At 26.8% G+C, this 18,245-nt stretch overlaps 1 protein-coding gene across 3 annotated transcripts; it reads left to right on the forward strand.

Moving 5' to 3' along the window:
* Nucleotides 1-3,740: 3,740 nt before the first annotated feature.
* On the forward strand, nt 3,741-8,022 carry LOC114188669 (putative amino acid permease 7). 3 transcript variants are annotated; one of them, XM_028077253.2, is made up of 8 exons: nt 3,741-3,899; nt 5,000-5,120; nt 5,209-5,442; nt 5,529-5,622; nt 5,714-5,928; nt 6,182-6,315; nt 6,435-6,674; nt 7,370-8,022. In XM_028077253.2, exons 2-8 carry the CDS (start codon nt 5,042-5,044, stop codon nt 7,769-7,771), a joined length of 1,398 nt encoding a protein of 465 aa, XP_027933054.1. In that variant the 5' UTR covers nt 3,741-3,899; nt 5,000-5,041; the 3' UTR covers nt 7,772-8,022. The 3 variants fall into 3 exon arrangements, with proteins under 3 accessions (XP_027933054.1, XP_027933057.1, XP_027933056.1); XM_028077256.2 differs by lacking the exon at nt 3,741-3,899 and adding an exon at nt 4,494-4,666; XM_028077255.2 differs by lacking the exon at nt 3,741-3,899 and adding an exon at nt 4,756-4,907.
* Nucleotides 8,023-18,245: the final 10,223 nt, after the last annotated feature.

The raw sequence follows: 18,245 nt of genomic DNA on the forward strand, positions 1-18,245 counted from the left end.
CGCATTTCTAAAAATAAAAGACTAAGTTGGTATAAGATTTCGAAGGATGACTAATAGGGATGGCAACGGGGCGGGGCGGGTACGGGTATCATGATCCCATCCCCATCCCCATAATAAAAATTCATCCCCATCCCCATCCCCAAACCTAACGGGTATACAACTTTTGACCCATCCCCATCCCCACCGGGTAACGGGTATTTTCTTATACCCATACCCATACCCATTTTTTTATTGTTCCATATATCAATTAAATATTTTTTATAAAAAAAATTTAAAAATCACACCAACGGAATCACGATACTATCAAAATATTCAATATTAAAATAACATACTCTTTTTGATTTTCATGATGTCAAATATTAAGAAAAATATTATAATAGTATAAATCTCAAATTAAAGTATCAAATAACAACTAAATAAAATTCAAATAATTATATAAAAGCTAAAAAATTACACATTACTAAAATTTTATAATAACCAAAATATTTATTAATTTTACAAATGATCAGTGGTTTCATTTGCATTCGATCCACCTACACATAGAAAAAAAATGAAAAATTAGATATGATATAATAATTGAAATTGAAAATTTTAATTACTAGAATATAATGTACCTTCTTCATCAGATTCATTTTCACTCATGAGAACATCTTTTCCTTTTAATTTTTTAACACCTACAAACACCAAATGTAGAATATTAGATGAGAATTCACAAAAAATACTAACAAAAAATATTAATAAATTTGAGTAACTTACCTAGATGGTTTGAGTTCCATATCCAACTTCTTGTACACATCAAAGCCTCTATAGTAAATAATTAAACATTATCATGAAACAAAAAATAAATAATAAATAAAATTATCATAAAGGAGTAAAGATAATTAAATGTGTGACCCAAATTTGAGAATATCCATTTGAACATAACATAACGGAAAAAAAAATGTATAATTAAGATTATGATAAAAGGAAAAGTACCTTGAAGATCTGCTTAAACCTTAAAGAACAAGCCAAACAATTAAAAGAGAGTAAAAAAGTGTATAACCAAAGTAAAAAAAAGAAGAGCTACAAAATAAGAGTCAAACATTTTCATGAAAATAAATAAATAAATAAAGATAATCAAATGTGTAACCTAAAAATTATTTCATAGAATGAAATTGAGGAACACCTATTTGAACATAACCATGTACAGAGAGTAAAAATTATGTAATAAGAAGAAGAAAAATTACCTTCAAAATTAAATCTTGAAAAACAAACCAGACAATTGAGAGAGTAAACAAAGTGTATAACAAAAAACAAAGAGAATGAGAAATATGTTTTATATATATATATATATATATATATATATATTATATTATATATTATATTACTATGTATATATATATTATATGTGTGGATATCTTATGTTTATATATATATATATATAATTATTTATATATATTATATTATATTATATATTATATTATTATTACTATGTATATATATTATATGTGTGGATATCTTATGTTTATATATATATATATATATATATATATATATATTTATAGATATATATTTATTTTAAGTATATATTATATTATATTATATAATAATATAAATATAATAATATATATTATATTATTATGTATATATATTATATGTATATGCGTAGATATTTTATGCTTATTTATATATATATATATATATATATATATATATATATATTTCTTTTAAATTTTTATAAATTTGTCATGTTATAAATTTGTTTATAAAAGATCTCACTAGTTAAATGATTAATTTGTTTTATACGTATATATTATATATATTATATTATATTATTATGTATATATATTATATGTATATTATATTATATTATATTATATTATATTACATGTATATGTGTAAATATATATATATATATATATATATATATATAAATAAGTATATTTTATTTATATGTATATATACTATATTATATTATATTATATTATATTATATTATATTTTATGTGTAAATATATTATTTATTTATATATATTTTTTAGATTATTTAATAAATTATAAATAGTTTAGTAATTTAAGCGGGGACGGGTATTTGGGCGGGTATATATATATCCCCATCCCCATCCCCATCCCCAGTTGAAAATTTCGGGTATTACCCATACCCATACCCAGTCAAAGCGGGGATTCCCCGTCAAAACGGGGACGGGTTCGGGTGATACCCACGGGCACGGGTTTATTTGTCATCTCTGATGACTAATTCCAAAATTTAGTGAAATTTGAGGACCAAAAACATATTTACCCTCTTATAAACACCAATTATCTTTTTATTCATAAAATTTAATAGGTCCCAAATTTTTCCACGCACGCACTATATAAACTAATATATTTATAATTCAGCATTATTGATTAAATAATGGATATATAGGAGCCATTTGATTTCTCATCTATCTTGTGTATAAAAACCCGATTAAAAATTTTATATTTAATAAGTTCATATTTTAATTGCTAATTTTATTGCACAAAAATCGATATAAATACAAAAATGTTTATTGCTATATTTATAAAATTGCTAAACTAAAAATAGTCAAAACTATGTTAATATTTTTATATAGTAAATATTATTAGTCTGAAATATTGACTAAATTATTAATATTTAATAGCACAATAATGGATATTAAATACAAAAATGTTTTTTTGCTATATTTATAAAATTGCTAAACTAAAAATAGTCAAAACTATGTTAATATTTTTATATAGTAAATATTATTAGTCTGAAAGATTGACTAAATTATTAAATGTAATTATATATATAATAAATATTAAAAACTGTTTAGTTATTTACTTATTTATTTAGTAATACCTAATTTGATCCTTCCAGAAGTGAAGCATAACGGTTGAGTTTTTGAATAAAATTGAAACACTAATGGATAGAGTTTTGAATAAGCATTTTATCTGAAAAGTGATTGATAACGTATCAATTATATCCAAGTATTAGTGAAATTCTCAATACATAACAGTCAAAACTGTTGATTTTATTTAGTTCCCTGTTAGCAAGAATAGTTCAGATTTATCATTTTTATCTGTATTAATACAAGTATTTATTGTTATATTTATAAAATTGCTGAACTAAAAATAGTCAAAACTATGTTAATATTTTTATATAATAAATATTATTAGTCTGAAATATTGACTACATTATTAAATGTAATTATATATATTAGAAATTGTTCGGCTTTTTTTTTATTTAGTAATACAAAATTTGATATTTACAAACTGAAGCATAATAGGTAAGTTTTTGAATAAAATTGAAACATTAATAGATAGGGTTCTGAATAAACATTTTATCTAAAAAGTGGTAAATAAAATATCATATTATATCCAAGTATTGGTGAAATTCTCAATAAACCACAGTTAAAACTGTTGATTTTATTTAGTTACCTGTTAGCAGTGAATATTTCAGAATCTTTTTTTGTCATTTTTATCTACTTTTCTTCACTTGTTCTTGTCAAGTTTGCAGCATTTTGGGAAATTTTTCTGGGAATTAACCAAAGGGTCCATGTGTCAGAGAAGAAAGGACCAAGCTTCTTCATAGGCCACATTTTCTGTGAAAATTTTCTTAGCTCACATTACAAAGTTTTACTGAAAACTATTAAAAAACATAGTTCCAATAATGATGCTTCCACGGTCCAAATTGTCACGTTGTGAGGTTGTATGGTAGCCATAGCATAGAGACACTCGTCCTGATCCATAAGTCTGGGATGGTTATAAAATGGAGCAATCTTATGAACCCTCTTACACAAACAAAAAAACTGCATCAGTTCATCAGAACCATGTGGGTTACACAGAGTTACAAGTTTCTGCAAAGAGACTAACATGTTTCCTTCTATGAGTTTTCATTGTGTCTTCTCAGAAATCAGCTTGGTAAGTCCTCAACTTGTAGAAAGTAGAAGCATTCATTAGTTGTTAGGATGATGAAACAAATGATATTTCATTCATTCATTCATACATAGGGAAAGAAACTTCAACACTAGATGTGACTCAACTGAAAAAAGATGTTGCTTTTACTCCAATGATTCTGTGTATGTATGTACTCTGCAATCAGAAAGAGAAATCTAAAATTGTGTGTGTGTGTGTTGTTCCTTGAGGGTGAAAGATGCTGGACGTAAGTGGCCTAAATTAGGATAGAGAAGTTGAAATGAACTTCCATTACAGTATGGGACAAATTTGATGTGTGAGTGTGACCATGATCTGAAACTAATGGTGTTCTTTCAATTCAAAAGTCAGCAAAAACATGGTTTTCAACTTTTCACCACCACTTGGTCTTTTTTGAAGAACACCCTACAACGTTCCCACTTGACTTCTCTGGTCCACAGATTCTGAATCTTTTTTACTGTTGAGATCACAGTGTAAGAGTTAAAAAGTAACAAAAAAAAGGGTTCATAAAAAAATTCCTTGGTGAGTATGACTTCTGATTCCTCAATTATTATGGTTATATAAGGCTACCTTACCAAAAACCTTATTTAATAATTAGCTTATAATCGCACATCATGAAGCATCTAAGAAGCTACGTAAGCCTTAGCATCTTTTCCTCCTTTTTCCTCCAAGCCTATAACTATATTCAACCCAATCTGCATTGGACCAAGTGTGCAAAGACATTTTCCCAAGCTTCTTCTTTGCCTAGAAATCAGGTAATGTAATTTGTTTTACACAAGCTAGTTAGGTAAGCCAACACGTCCTCAAAAATTTAAGTCTGATTTTGCATTATTCATTACTCAACCTACACTGACACACTGTCAAAACACAAGCCTTTCATGCACATGTTCATTAGCAGAATTAAGATTAATTTAAACTATTTCAGCAATTTAGCATGTGCTTGATGTTCTTTAATGCAACTAACTTTGGTAGATTTGGATAAGCAGGAAAAATGATGTAGTTTCCCAAGATATATATACTCACTTTGATTTTTAGTAGATGCAGTAAGCCTTTATACTGTTTAAGCCTTTATACTGTTTAACATGCAGTAATCTCCATAAGCTTGCATTGAATTGGATGCTGTGATAAATATGGATGGGAAAAGCTCTCTACAAATAACTAGAAGTGCTACGGGTGATTATGATGATGATGGACATGCCAAAAGGACTGGTAAAGTTCTTAGCACCAAAACTTATCCATTTTGATGTATTCTTGAAGAATTTGAATCTTGAATTTTAACCCTTCCATGTTCTGGCAGGGAATTTGAAGAGTGCTGTAGCACATATCATTACTGCTGTTATTGGTTCTGGTGTTCTTTCTCTGGCATGGAGTACTTCTCAATTAGGGTGGATTGGAGGGCCAATTGCCCTGCTTTGTTGTGCAATTGTCACCTATATTTCTTCATTCCTTCTGTCTGATTGCTACAGAACTCCTGATCCTGTAACTGGGAAAAGAAACTACTCTTACATGGATGCTGTTAGAACTTATCTTGGTAGTAACACATTGAACACTTTCTCATGTGATTCTACAATAACTCAAGTTAAACTGTAATGTCTAATTGTGTTCATTGCTATTCAGGTATTAAAAGAACATGGATAGCTGGCTTCCTTCAGTTTTTGACTTTATATGGGACTGGAATTGCTTATGTTCTAACCACAGCAACATGTCTAGGGTACTTTCCTCATGAAATGAGAAAACCACCTTTGTTTTTCTTCTGTAGCCATATAAGCTAATGAATCATGTTCATTCTTTCTACTGCACAGGGCAATTCTGGCCTCAAATTGTTATCACAAGAAAGGGCATCAAGCTCCTTGTCATTTTGAGGGGAACATGTATATGGTGATGTTTGGAGTTGTTCAAATTGTAATGTCATTCATACCAGATCTCCATAACATGGAATGGGTTTCAGTTGTTGCTGCAATCATGTCCTTTACATACTCATTCATTGGACTAGGACTTGGCATAGCAACAGTCATAAGTATGATTCATCTTCAATCAACTATTGACAGTTTCATGTTCTTATTTTTGTTCTTATTTACAGTTCTGTATATGTTGGTGTTATTGGAATTACATCTGCATAATTTTGTATAATCTTTGGAAAACAACACCAATAACAACTAAGAAATTGTATCAAGCTTTGATCTTTGATAACTAAAGCAACAACATGAAGAAAGAGAACTATTAGTCCTGAATCCAACATTGGTTCTAAGGACTTTTGTTACACTTTGCAGAAAATGGAAGGATTATGGGGAGTTTGTCAGGAATACCAACTAATACAGTTGCTGACAAATTTTGGGCAATCTTCCAAGCACTTGGTGACATTGCCTTTGCCTATCCATACTCAATTCTCCTTCTTGAGATTCAGGTACCTTACTATTTCATGCATCTTCAAATTGGGTGTGTTGAGTGTACATAAGACAGAAAGAAAATAATTTATATAGTTGAAACAAGTTTTGAATTTGTATTTTTCTTTTTGGAATGAAGGACACTTTAGAGTCTCCTCCACCAGAAAACCAGACCATGAAAAAGGCCTCAATGGTTGCAATCTTCATTACAACATTCTTCTACCTATGCTGTGGATGTTTTGGATATGCAGCTTTTGGAAATAACACACCAGGAAATCTCTTGACAGGCCTTTTGAAAGGTTCTGGGTTTTATGAGCCTTTCTGGCTTGTTGACCTTGCTAATGTTTGCATCATTATTCATCTGGTTGGAGGATATCAGGTAATACTATAACGTTCCATATCAAAAACAAAAATGACACAAAAACAATATATTCCTTCTTATTCATTGCACATGAGATGTTCTTTCTGTGTTTGCTCAATGTCCAAAAAAGCATCACAGAATCACAGTTCCAACCACATAAGAAAAGCACAAACAAATAAATAACATCAGAAGGGACAAGTCATCTGACATAAACATGTGGTTATTTACAAAAACAAAGCCATGCTATGCTTTTTAACTTCATCTGTAGCCATACAAAACTCTGTTTGGATCTTAACTTATTTTAATCAGTCACTGAATTGAAATTTTTTTTCCCTCTGTCTGTTTGTATATGACCTATTCTGAATAAGGGTGATACAATTAAGTCACTGACAACAAAATACAATTTTTTTCGAGACATGCAATTTGATTTGTTTATACATTCAAGCTTTCAAGTATAAAGAATAAAGAACAGTTCTTCCATCATTCCAACCATGATCGAACATCTTTAAACTAAGAAAACACATAACAGAAACGTGAATACACCATATACTAAGTGAGATAAACCTGCAAAACAGTTTAACTCCAACACAGAATAAATCCACTTTATTTTCTTACTTCACACGTTTTCTCATTTCAAAAGCATGAAAAAGTTTTGGTATGAACATATATTCTTTGAAGTCACCTAACTCTTCATGAATGTGCTTTGTTCTCAGGTTTACAGTCAACCTATATACAGTACTGCTGATAGATGGGCTTCAAGAAAATTCCCCAACAGTGGGTTTGTGAACAAATTCTACAAAGTGAAACTGCCTTTAGTTCCTGGTTTTCAGCTAAACCTTTTCAGGTTCTGTTTTAGAACAACCTATGTGATTACAACGGTCGGTGTTGCAATCTTGTTTCCTTACTTCAACGAAATTCTAGGAGTGTTAGGAGCCATAAACTTCTGGCCATTGGCTATATACTTCCCTGTAGAGATGTACTTTGTGCAGCACAAAGTTGAAGCTTGGAGTAGAAAATGGATTGTTCTTAGAACATTCAGCTTTGCATGTTTTCTTGTGAGTGTAATGGGGTTAGTAGGATCAGTTGTTGGCATTGTAAAAGAAAAAATGAGCTGAAATTTTCATGTCACTCCCCTTAGTATAATGCTTACTGTATTTGAGTTCATAGATGGTGATGCTTTTGTAATGTTTCATGTAAAAAAAGGTTTAAAGTTGATGATGTTAGTGTTATTCAGAGATATAGATAGAGTGAGAAATTGTGGGGAATGGATGAAAGTGAATAAAATGGTACTACTCATTGGAATAATACAAGTTTTGTTGATGAAAGTGAATAAAATTGAACTCCCTTTTTTGGGAGTTTTGACAAATTTGTTGTTTGATGTTAATGTATGTACTTGTACTTCATCAAAAAAGATTATATTAATTTATGATTTAATGATTATTAGTTATATCTATATGTGTATCGCATTTAAAAATATTATTCGTTATAAAATTCGAAATTTTGTCTTTAAGTGATTGATTACTTTACATTTTTTAACTAGAATCCAAATTATTTTTTGTTGATTGATAGAATAAAATGTGTTCCCCTAATAATAGATATAAATTAAACTTAAAATAGATATAAATATATCATTGCTCTTAAAATTATTAAATTTGGATTGTTGTTCTTATGAAAAAAAAAGTAGTTTTACAAAATTTTGAAAACACTATTTTCAATGTGTATTTAATTTTTGTAAAACATTTTTCTTTAATTATTTTCTTTCTAAAATTTCAATTCTTTGAATTTCAAATATTTATTTAAAATAAATTAATGACATTTATTTGAAGTATCTTAAAGATTCTTTTTATGTAACACACCAACTTATTACAATATTGATATGGTTAAATGATTATTTAGTTTTTTATTCAGGTATAAGTTAAACATTTATCCTTATTATATTACTCTATCTAACTATTTATTTCCAAGATGTCATGAAGTTAGCTAGCTACATATTTTTTCCCTTCAAAGTGCAGCCAATTAGTTTGAAAAACAGTTTTAAAATTTAAAAATAAAAATATAGTATTATTTTATAATAAAATCAGATAATTGTATACTTATTTACACAATAAAAATATATTTAATTGCTTAATTATTCCTTATAATTATTCAAATATAGGTACCGAATGAAAATTTATGCTACCTTACATGACATATTTTTAAACTTAACGTTTTGTGTAGGTGAGATAAATAAATTTATAATTTAAAATATTACAATAATATTGATAAAATGTGTTAGTTATATTTAGTTAAATAATTGAACCCGGTAGAACTAACTTTCTTAATAACTTAAAGCCTAACTTAACATTTTTTTTTTAATTCTAAAACCTGCCTAACTTAATATGTACTAAGTTATCATTTCCTATAGATCGACCTAATTATTCTCATTATCATACTCATAAAAAATTAACTTTGAAAAGTATCAGATTACAATACATTATGTTGTTTTTTTAATGTTTATCAATTTTTTTCTCATAGAAAAATACAATGCAATGTTTTCTAAGTCGTTACTTATTTGAAATATGCTGAAACTTATGTATCACTTTCGAGTATAATTACATAAGTAATTTGTTTTTTTAATAATATATATATATATATATATATATATATATATATTAAAATGCGTGGATCAATAAACATTATTTAATAATTATTTATTTTTTAACTATACGTATTTTAGCCATTTATGGTTAAAGAGAATTACTTGTATAAATAATCATTATTTAATATTAGACACTGATAAAAGTATTGGAATAAAATTAATTTATAATATAAGTACAAACAAATATGATCTTATTTGGTCAAGTAAATTAAAATTTATTTTTAATATGGTATTAAATTTTATCGTTGAAATTTGACTTTATCATATCATATACCATTAAGTCTCTCAATTTTTCGATTTTTGCACTTAATGTTTTCGATATAAATATATTATATTATTAACTTGAGAAGAATATATTAAAAATTTCATATCAATCGAAAATATTACCAATTTATAATATATATATATATATATATATATATATATATATATATATATTATCTTTATAAATTATCATGTTTTAAATTATTAGAATATTTTTAGTTTACATGGTACTCTATTATAACATTTATGTTATATATTTTATTGTTATTTAACATAAATAGAAATTGTTTTAATAATATTTATTTAAAAAAAGTCTAACATTACGTAACTTAAGTATTACAAGCTAAACCATAAATCCACGTGTAGGACCTAATTTATTCCCATCCATATATAGTTCTCACATCCCCAACTCTTAAAATATTACTTTTTTTAAGGAAAAAGTCTCATTTCCTTTCTACAATATTCTCAACGCAAGTTTGATTTATTCCATTTTCTTATTTATTATTGATAGTTTGAATTATTCCTTGCTCAACTAGCAAAAGCAATGGCTAAGACTTGAGGAAAAAAGAAAAACGCAGACACGATTATTGAGATTTGAATTGATTTTTAGGTTGGAAAAAAACGTAAAAGTGATGTAAATGTTGGAACTAGAAGCATGAATGGACATTGATATAAAATAGTTCACAAATAGTGGGAGGGCATAAAACATGATTCCGTTGATATTAAGGTTCACCGGTTTACGAAACAAATGGATGTCACTTGGTATCATGGATTTTTTTTTTTTAAAAAAGGATAATTTAAAAAAATATAAAAAAATATATAAGATTTAATATATATATATATATATATATATATATATATATATATATATATATAAAGAATGAAAATTTATATTTTAAGGTGTTAAATATGGTTTTAATTCAGGCGAATTTGTAATTCGATTTTGTCTCAAATTATGATGTAATTTGGTACTCTAACCTTAAAAAAAATGAACATAGTCATATAAAATTTAACACCTAAAAGAAATTGTTAAGTTAAGAGAAATATATTTATTTATTTATCAAGTTTTAAGATAAAAATATATCAATCTTTAAAATTTTAATTTTGCATTTAAGTTTAAAAATTAAAAATATATTTAACTTTATTTTAAATTAAAAATCAGTAATTACAACCTAATTTTATGTTGTAATTTTCAATTTAAAATAAGAAAATTGTGTGTTAAAACATTTATTTTTATTTTAGTTTACGAGGATCATAAGAATGGTTGTTCTCTTCTGTTATTTTAAGGAAAACCGTGTTATTATAATTCTTTTTAACAAAATAAAATTATGTTACAATATCAACTTCCATCAAATATTAAAAAGTGATAATAACCACTTTTAATAGAGATAATTAAATTATAATATATAAATAGGTGTACTTTAATCAGATTTATTTAGGATTTATCTTAATTAATTTTTTTAAATTAATTGGGTCACATTTGTAAAACTCTTTCTGGTATTCTTAAATTTCACTCTAGAAACATTATTTTATATCATTAACATACATAGCATGTTGGAAATTCATTATCAACTTCCTTGTCTAGATAGTCAATATACTTACTTTATAACAATTTGACGTGTAAATAGTTAATGTACATACTTTATAATAATTTGATGTGCCAAATTCTTTCACTTTATCACCACCTTAGGAAATCATAGAATTTTTTTTTTCCTAATGAGTTTCATATTTAATATTATGATCATTCGGTCTAAGGTATCTTTTATTGCATATCCATAAAGAGTCACAACACACTCATAAAGGGAAACAAAATCATAGAAGGGTCATCATATCATGTGTGTTACTTGAGTGAGTTCATCCCTCTTGAGTGACATTATTTCTTCACACAAAATAAGACTTATTTTCTTGAGCAATAACAACCCTAGAAGAGAGAGAATAAATACATTTATCTCGCTTGAGCGAGCTCTCGTTGTTCAAGCATCCATTTTCAAAGGAAATTGAGTTGGGTTAGCCTCTCCCTCACTTAATACTTAAGCACATACTGCTTGAGTGTTGTCCCAACACTTGACTGTTGACACTCATTGGTAGGGTCCAACAAGTTATAAACACTAAAACATCACTTTACTAATGCTCGAGGCAACCACATTGTCACTTGAGCATTGACATGTAAATGTTTAGTGTCATAACTTTTGCAACCCCATGCAACACCATCATTCATCAACCTTTGTGCGACCTTTTGTCATTTAAGTGCCACTTGTTTGTGAGGAGAGATAATGATCTCAACACTTATCTTACTCAAGTCTCAAGTGTAACATCTCATCTAACTATTACTATTAATCATCATCAAAACTTAGATTAAATACATACCTCCCTCATACCTCCCTCCCTCTTTTCCCACACATGTGTGTGTATGTGTGTACAATTTTCCTTAAACACGTTTAAAAATAAAATTATTTCTTCTTTATAGGAAATTTAAACGCACATAAATCATCACATTTAAAGTAGCACAAACGAGACAAATATGGTAAGGTAACATTCTTTTAAAAGTATAACACGTTTATAAGGTCAAAATTCACACAATCGCACATTTTCACATCACATCCATTGTTTAATTAATATCATTCAATAATGAAAATCATATAATCATCATTGGCAACAACCTTACTTCCAGAAGACTCGTGCATAAAATTATATTCAAATATTTTGAACCTATTTAACTACATTCATACAAAGCTACATCTCAGGAAACAAAGTCCTCCTCATATGATAAGATAAATTCTTTACAATCTATCGGGCACAGTTCTTTTTCACACTACAATATAAGTCATGGGAACATCCATTAGCTATCACCACCTAATATTTTTCTATATAGTAAAGTTAGAATACTATCTTTTTTGGAATCGCTATTATACAACGTATAACCTCTCAATATAGAACTTCCTCCTTAGAAATAACTACATTCACATACATATATATTAGGTAAACAATTCACTGTAAATTAAGGATCTAAACACGACAATAGTGGTGGTTGAATGTATTATTAATATTTCAATTGAATTAAATGATATGTGATGAGTTTAGATGGAAGTAAGGTACATATGTAGTACATGGTGTGATGATTTAAGATTATATAAGAATGTAATGTATGAACTACGTGTGAATGTTGAATGTAATTTGAAGTAATTGTAGTTTTACTTTGGTTTGATATGAATGATGAGGTAATGATTCCTAAGGTGGGAATGTTACTATTTGGATGTTGTGTGGAATGTATAGATGTTAAAGTCTGAAGTGAGACTATCCTGATTCTACTAACTATTTGACTCACGTAGTGAAAGATACTTAGGGCGAGAGTTGAAAGAAGTCCTCATAGGTAGATTTGGCCTTGATGGTCAATTCTACATATGAGTGATTTACCTTGTTATACTCCTTGGTTTGAGATATGACAATGAGACGACGAGGATGTGGCCATGTGATGGCGAGGATGTGGCCATGGGATGGCAAGGACCCATGAAAGGTGAGGGTGAGTATAACAAGTGCATGATCTCATATTCTAATCAATACATTGAGTCCTTCAGAGATCGTGCATGATGTATGATGAGTACGAAAGCTCCTTGAGAGCCTTTATGATTGTAATATTTCTTGTTTTGTGCAACTGATCAAATAATCTTAAATAATTTTAGCTTACCCTTGTTTTTAGTGTTTGTTGGAGTTTTATTCATCTAGGATGATTGTACATTATACCTGAGTAGAAGATAATACATATAAGAGAATATGAGAGAATCAATAGTAAGATAGTCTTATAATGGTGTAGATAATGTAAGCTACTGATGTTAACTTTTGTTGTATCACATAAAGTATCACTTTTTTGTTTACCTGTTACGTATTTGAAAACTTTTTTCTTTACATTATTGATGAATAAGGTAATAATGAATATATAGTTTTTATAATTAATACCAATAATGAGATTATTTATTTAGTAGAAAAAATCTATCAATCTAGAGTGTTAAATTTTAATAATTATGTAATTTTTTTAATGTATTACCATTAATATTTAGATATGATGTTAATTGACAATTATATTAATTTAACTAAAATATAGTACAAAATTAATCATGTAGAAGTAAAAAATAAATATACATGGAGATATATATATTTATTATTTTTCATTTTAATATTATTTGTTTAAACCATATTTTCATTAGAGGTGATTTTGACTGAGACTTGTAAAATCATGATGAAATACAAATTTCTACCTTAAATATTTAACTCAAATCTCTATATTCTGAATTCAAATTTAAAATGGTTAAATTAAATTAATATCGTGCCAGTGTGCATTTTTAATGTTGATTATTCATGATAAAATCTGTCTTTTTCAATTTTAACCGGATATATCCTTTTATTCCTATATGTTATTAACAATTACTAAAAAAGATAAATTAAACAATTAGATTCTGTTAAGTGTGGTCAGAATAAAGAACTTAAAATAAGTTATCCTGTTTTTGAATCTTTTTAATTAGTGACAAAAGGCAAAAACAATTTTATCTTATATTGTTCCTTGAGAAAAAAGTTATCACAAAATATAATTAATTCTTGCACTTCACATCATACTATTGTAATTCTTGTTTTAGTAATAATTATACTAAAGCATGTTAGGCTAACGTGTTCATGTATCCATAGTTATAAATGATTATATGTTGTGATAATAGTATCATCATCATCATAATAATAATAATAATAATAATAATAATAATAATAATAATAATAATAATAAATAAATAAATAAATAAATAATAGTAATAATAATATTAATATTGTGCTTGTTTCTGTGTTTTATTCATTTATAATTGTGCTGTTAGTGTGTCCCGTTGTGACTATTAGTACGATTATCTCTATGTAATAACAACAATAATAATTCATTATCAATATTATTTTTAGAGTTGTCATGATTAACTCATTATTATTCCATTTCGGTGCCATAAAACTTTTAGGGTCTATTCATTTGAAGAGATAAATTTGAGGGAGAAAGGGCGGATGAGTTTGAGTGGATATGAGAGTGAATTGGGTGTTGTTTTTTTGAAAGAATTTAGAGATGATTGTAAGTGAATTTGAGAGTAAAGTTTGTGAGTAATTTGATTGATGTAATAGATAAAAAAATATTTTAATAGATATAAAAGATAAATTACTATATTACCCTTCAGGTAATTAATATTTGTATGAGCTTATATTATTGTTATATTATTATTATTTAATTTTATTATTAATATAATTATTATTTTATTATTATTTATTATTTATTATTATTATTATTAAATTCTTTTCTATTGATCCTCTATTCATTTTTGCAATTTTTTTTTTCATTTTATGCTCTTTACACATAACTCCAATATAATTTTAAATGATAACAGGATATTTAAGTAAAAGAGATTTTATAAAATGTAAATACCCTCTAATCTTTGCATTTGGGCATGAATTCATCATACCCCTAATCCCTTAAATATACTCTTTTAAATCTTGACAAATTAGCGTAACTGAACAAAGAAAACCATCATCCTTTCATCCGCTAAAGAATCAATTCATGAAAGTGAACAAAGTCTTAATTGGAATTTAACTCTTTCAAAAACTTTGCTACTTAAATTTAGGTGAAACTTAATTTTGCTTGGTTTATGAGTTAAAAATTTATTTATATTTTGATTTCAATAAATATATATATATATATATATATATATATATAGAGAGAGAGAGTTTATTTAACGAATTTGTTTGATTCTCTTGTCTTCAATTTATTTTTTATTTTATTTTAAAAAATTAATTTAGTTTCTTTTGTTAAAAATTGATGTTAATTAATATTTTTTTTAAAATATTTGTTTTCATAAAGTAAATGTTTTGGAGGTGACCACTTGAGAAGGGGAAGGGGAATAAAACAAAAGAAGAATAAAAAAATTGAAAAGAAAAATGTAAAAACATTAATATGTGATCACTTTCGAAACAATGTTAATATCAATTGAATTGAAATAATCATATTAAATCTTTTTAAATCTGTTGGAAATTTCACATAAGCCAACTTCATAGTATATAAGTGGAGTGCAAATCTCATCTTAAATCCACATATAATGTGATATTGATACTAAAATCCTAATTAACTCAGTTTACTTATTTATACATTTTAAACTCTATGACTAAGGATATATGGGAAGTGAAGGTTTTCCAACTTAAAAATATTGGATTTCTAATTTTTGAAAAAAATGGAAGGCAAGAATTTGCAAGAAAATTCATTGGTGTAGCATTGACCAAAGAAAGTGTAGGGTAGGAGTATTGTCTCTTTGAATGGAATGAAGAACCTAAACTTTTGGTTAGAAAGTAGAACAAACAAAGAAACAATAATTGAAGGTCAAAATAAATGGTATCACGTAAGCATTGGTAAAGAAAACACCAATTCGTATAATCATAAAATGCTTCCACACGTGCTTTACTTATATTCGATAAAGACCTAAACCTCCATTTACACCTCACAATATACTATTAACATTCTTTTTTTCTTTTATGTATGTGTCTATGAATCTATCTACCCCTTTTGATTGTTTTTTTAAAATAAATATTGCTTAATTTAATCATGTTTATTTTACTTAATGTAACACTTCAAACTTTACACTAGAATTCTTCGCATAATATTAACATTTTGTCTTATTTATGAGTTATTCTTTGTTTTTGTGTGGAGATTGTTAACTTCCTCACACTTATTTTATAAGCATAGTTCTCCCTCCATTTCTTTTTCTTTTTCATTGAATTCCCTTTATTCTTTCAACACACGTGTTTTTTTGAACTTGGAATCGTTTAAAGTTTTTAACGTTTGAGTCATGGTGAAAAAAATATCAAAGACCACTTTAAAAAATAAATATTCATATTAAAAGCGTTTTCTAAAACTTTGTTTTATTATAAAGTTCTAAAAATAGGTGTATGTTTTCTAGAGTGAGTTTTGATAATATTAGAAGAAGCCGATTTTTTTTTTGACAAACAAATGCGTCATATTAATATAAGTTACTTATGAAAACACATTATAATTTATATGATTGATTTGCACAATATATCAGTATCACATCGGTGATAATAAACTAGCATGTTGGTATTGAATTTGATGGAAAAGTTGAATTCAATGTAAAAATTAAAATTATGGTGATATTTAATTATTTTTAATAGAGGAAAAATGAAAGTGTTAGAAGTGAAGTTCATAAGGTGAGGTTTGTATCCCACCTATATATTATCTCATGCGTGATATCCAAAAAAAATCGTTAGAATAGACTCTAACTTGTCTCTGATACCATGTTAAGAAGTGGAGCTTAAGCTTAACTCAACCTCATAAAACTAACTCGTAAGGTGAACTTTGTACCCTACTTATATACTATCAAATGACCTTATTTCTAATTGATAAGAGACTTCTAACAATATAAATTGAAAATACATAGGATTTAAGATAACAAAGAAGAGGTGCAAATTTTGGATTTAAAAATTAATGGAGATGAAGGTGTGGAAATAGAGTTCAAATAATAATGACAATGAAAGTTGAAACATAATATTTAAATAATAATGAAGGTGGATATTAAAATATTTTTTAATTTTTATAAAAGTATGATTAATAATTTAGGAGGTGTATATAGAAAAAGCCTAAAAACATGATGAAAGGAACAAAATGCCCATACAAAAATGGGCCAATAATCAACCCATGAGTCAGTGATTAAAAAGAAGTTTTTTACTTTCTGTACCCCACAATTTCTTCATGAACCATCTCAAATTTTCCGAATGAAGCTATTTTGAAACGTATGAAATAGATTATGAAATAAATTTTCTAAAATAAGATTTCCAGAAAAAAAAAAAACTCGTATAATCCTTTATGGAGTGAATTTTTCAAAACTTTTCTCTATAAAATTTATTTCGGGAAGAACTTTCCAAAATATATAAAATACGTTAAAAAACACTTTGTAGAAAATTTTTTTTCTTATATTTTCTCCCTTCTTCTTCTTCCCCGTAGCATTCTCACACTCTTCTTTCTCCGGCAATGGTGATAATAATAACGACAAGACTATAGTGACGTAAGCCTTTTTCTCTTATTATGAAGGTGCAGTTAATAATTATGAGGTTGCAGGAAGAAATAACCTTTAAAAGAAAAAAAGTTTTACCCAATACTGTATTTCTTTATTATTTTGTTTGTTATTTTAACTAACTGAATGAATTAGTGTAAAATATATTTATTTATAAGATTCGATTGTTTAACATATATTTTATTCATCAAAGAACCATCTGGTTTTGAAGAGATCAATTTCTAGAAACATTTCTTCAAGCGTAACATTTAATAATAGTTAGAAGTATGTAGGGTTTAGAAGTGTCCAATGTTTTTTAAAACTTGAAGAATTTTTATTTTGCCGTCAGGGTACGGGGTGAAGATGAACTTCGGCTTCTCACTTTATCAAATTTTGACAGGTTAAGTTGCTTTTAATTCATCAATTTATTTTTGTTTATTATTAATTATAATAAGATAATTCAATATGTAATAATAATAATTATTTTATTCAAAATATTAATTAATTAATTTAAATTTTAAAAAATATTTGTATAATTAATTATATTTTTTGTATTATAGGAGTCGGCAGGCTGCACACTAAAGACCTATAAATACAACACGACTGAATACATAA

The sequence above is a fragment of the Vigna unguiculata genome, chromosome 6 (assembly GCF_037176805.1).
Source record: "Vigna unguiculata cultivar grain cowpea cultivar isolate G323 ecotype 2 chromosome 6, ASM3717680v1, whole genome shotgun sequence".
In the NCBI taxonomy this organism is placed as follows: Eukaryota; Viridiplantae; Streptophyta; class Magnoliopsida; order Fabales; family Fabaceae; genus Vigna; species Vigna unguiculata.

Coding starts and splice junctions, on each gene's coding strand:
- LOC114188669 (XM_028077253.2), top strand. CDS start 5,042: ATGGATGGGAAAAGCTCTCTACAAATAACTAGAAGTGCTACGGGTGAT. Junction 5,443..5,528: donor TGCTGTTAGAACTTATCTTG/GTAGTAACACAT, acceptor ATTGCTATTCAG/GTATTAAAAGAACATGGATA. Junction 5,929..6,181: donor TGGCATAGCAACAGTCATAA/GTATGATTCATC, acceptor TACACTTTGCAG/AAAATGGAAGGATTATGGGG.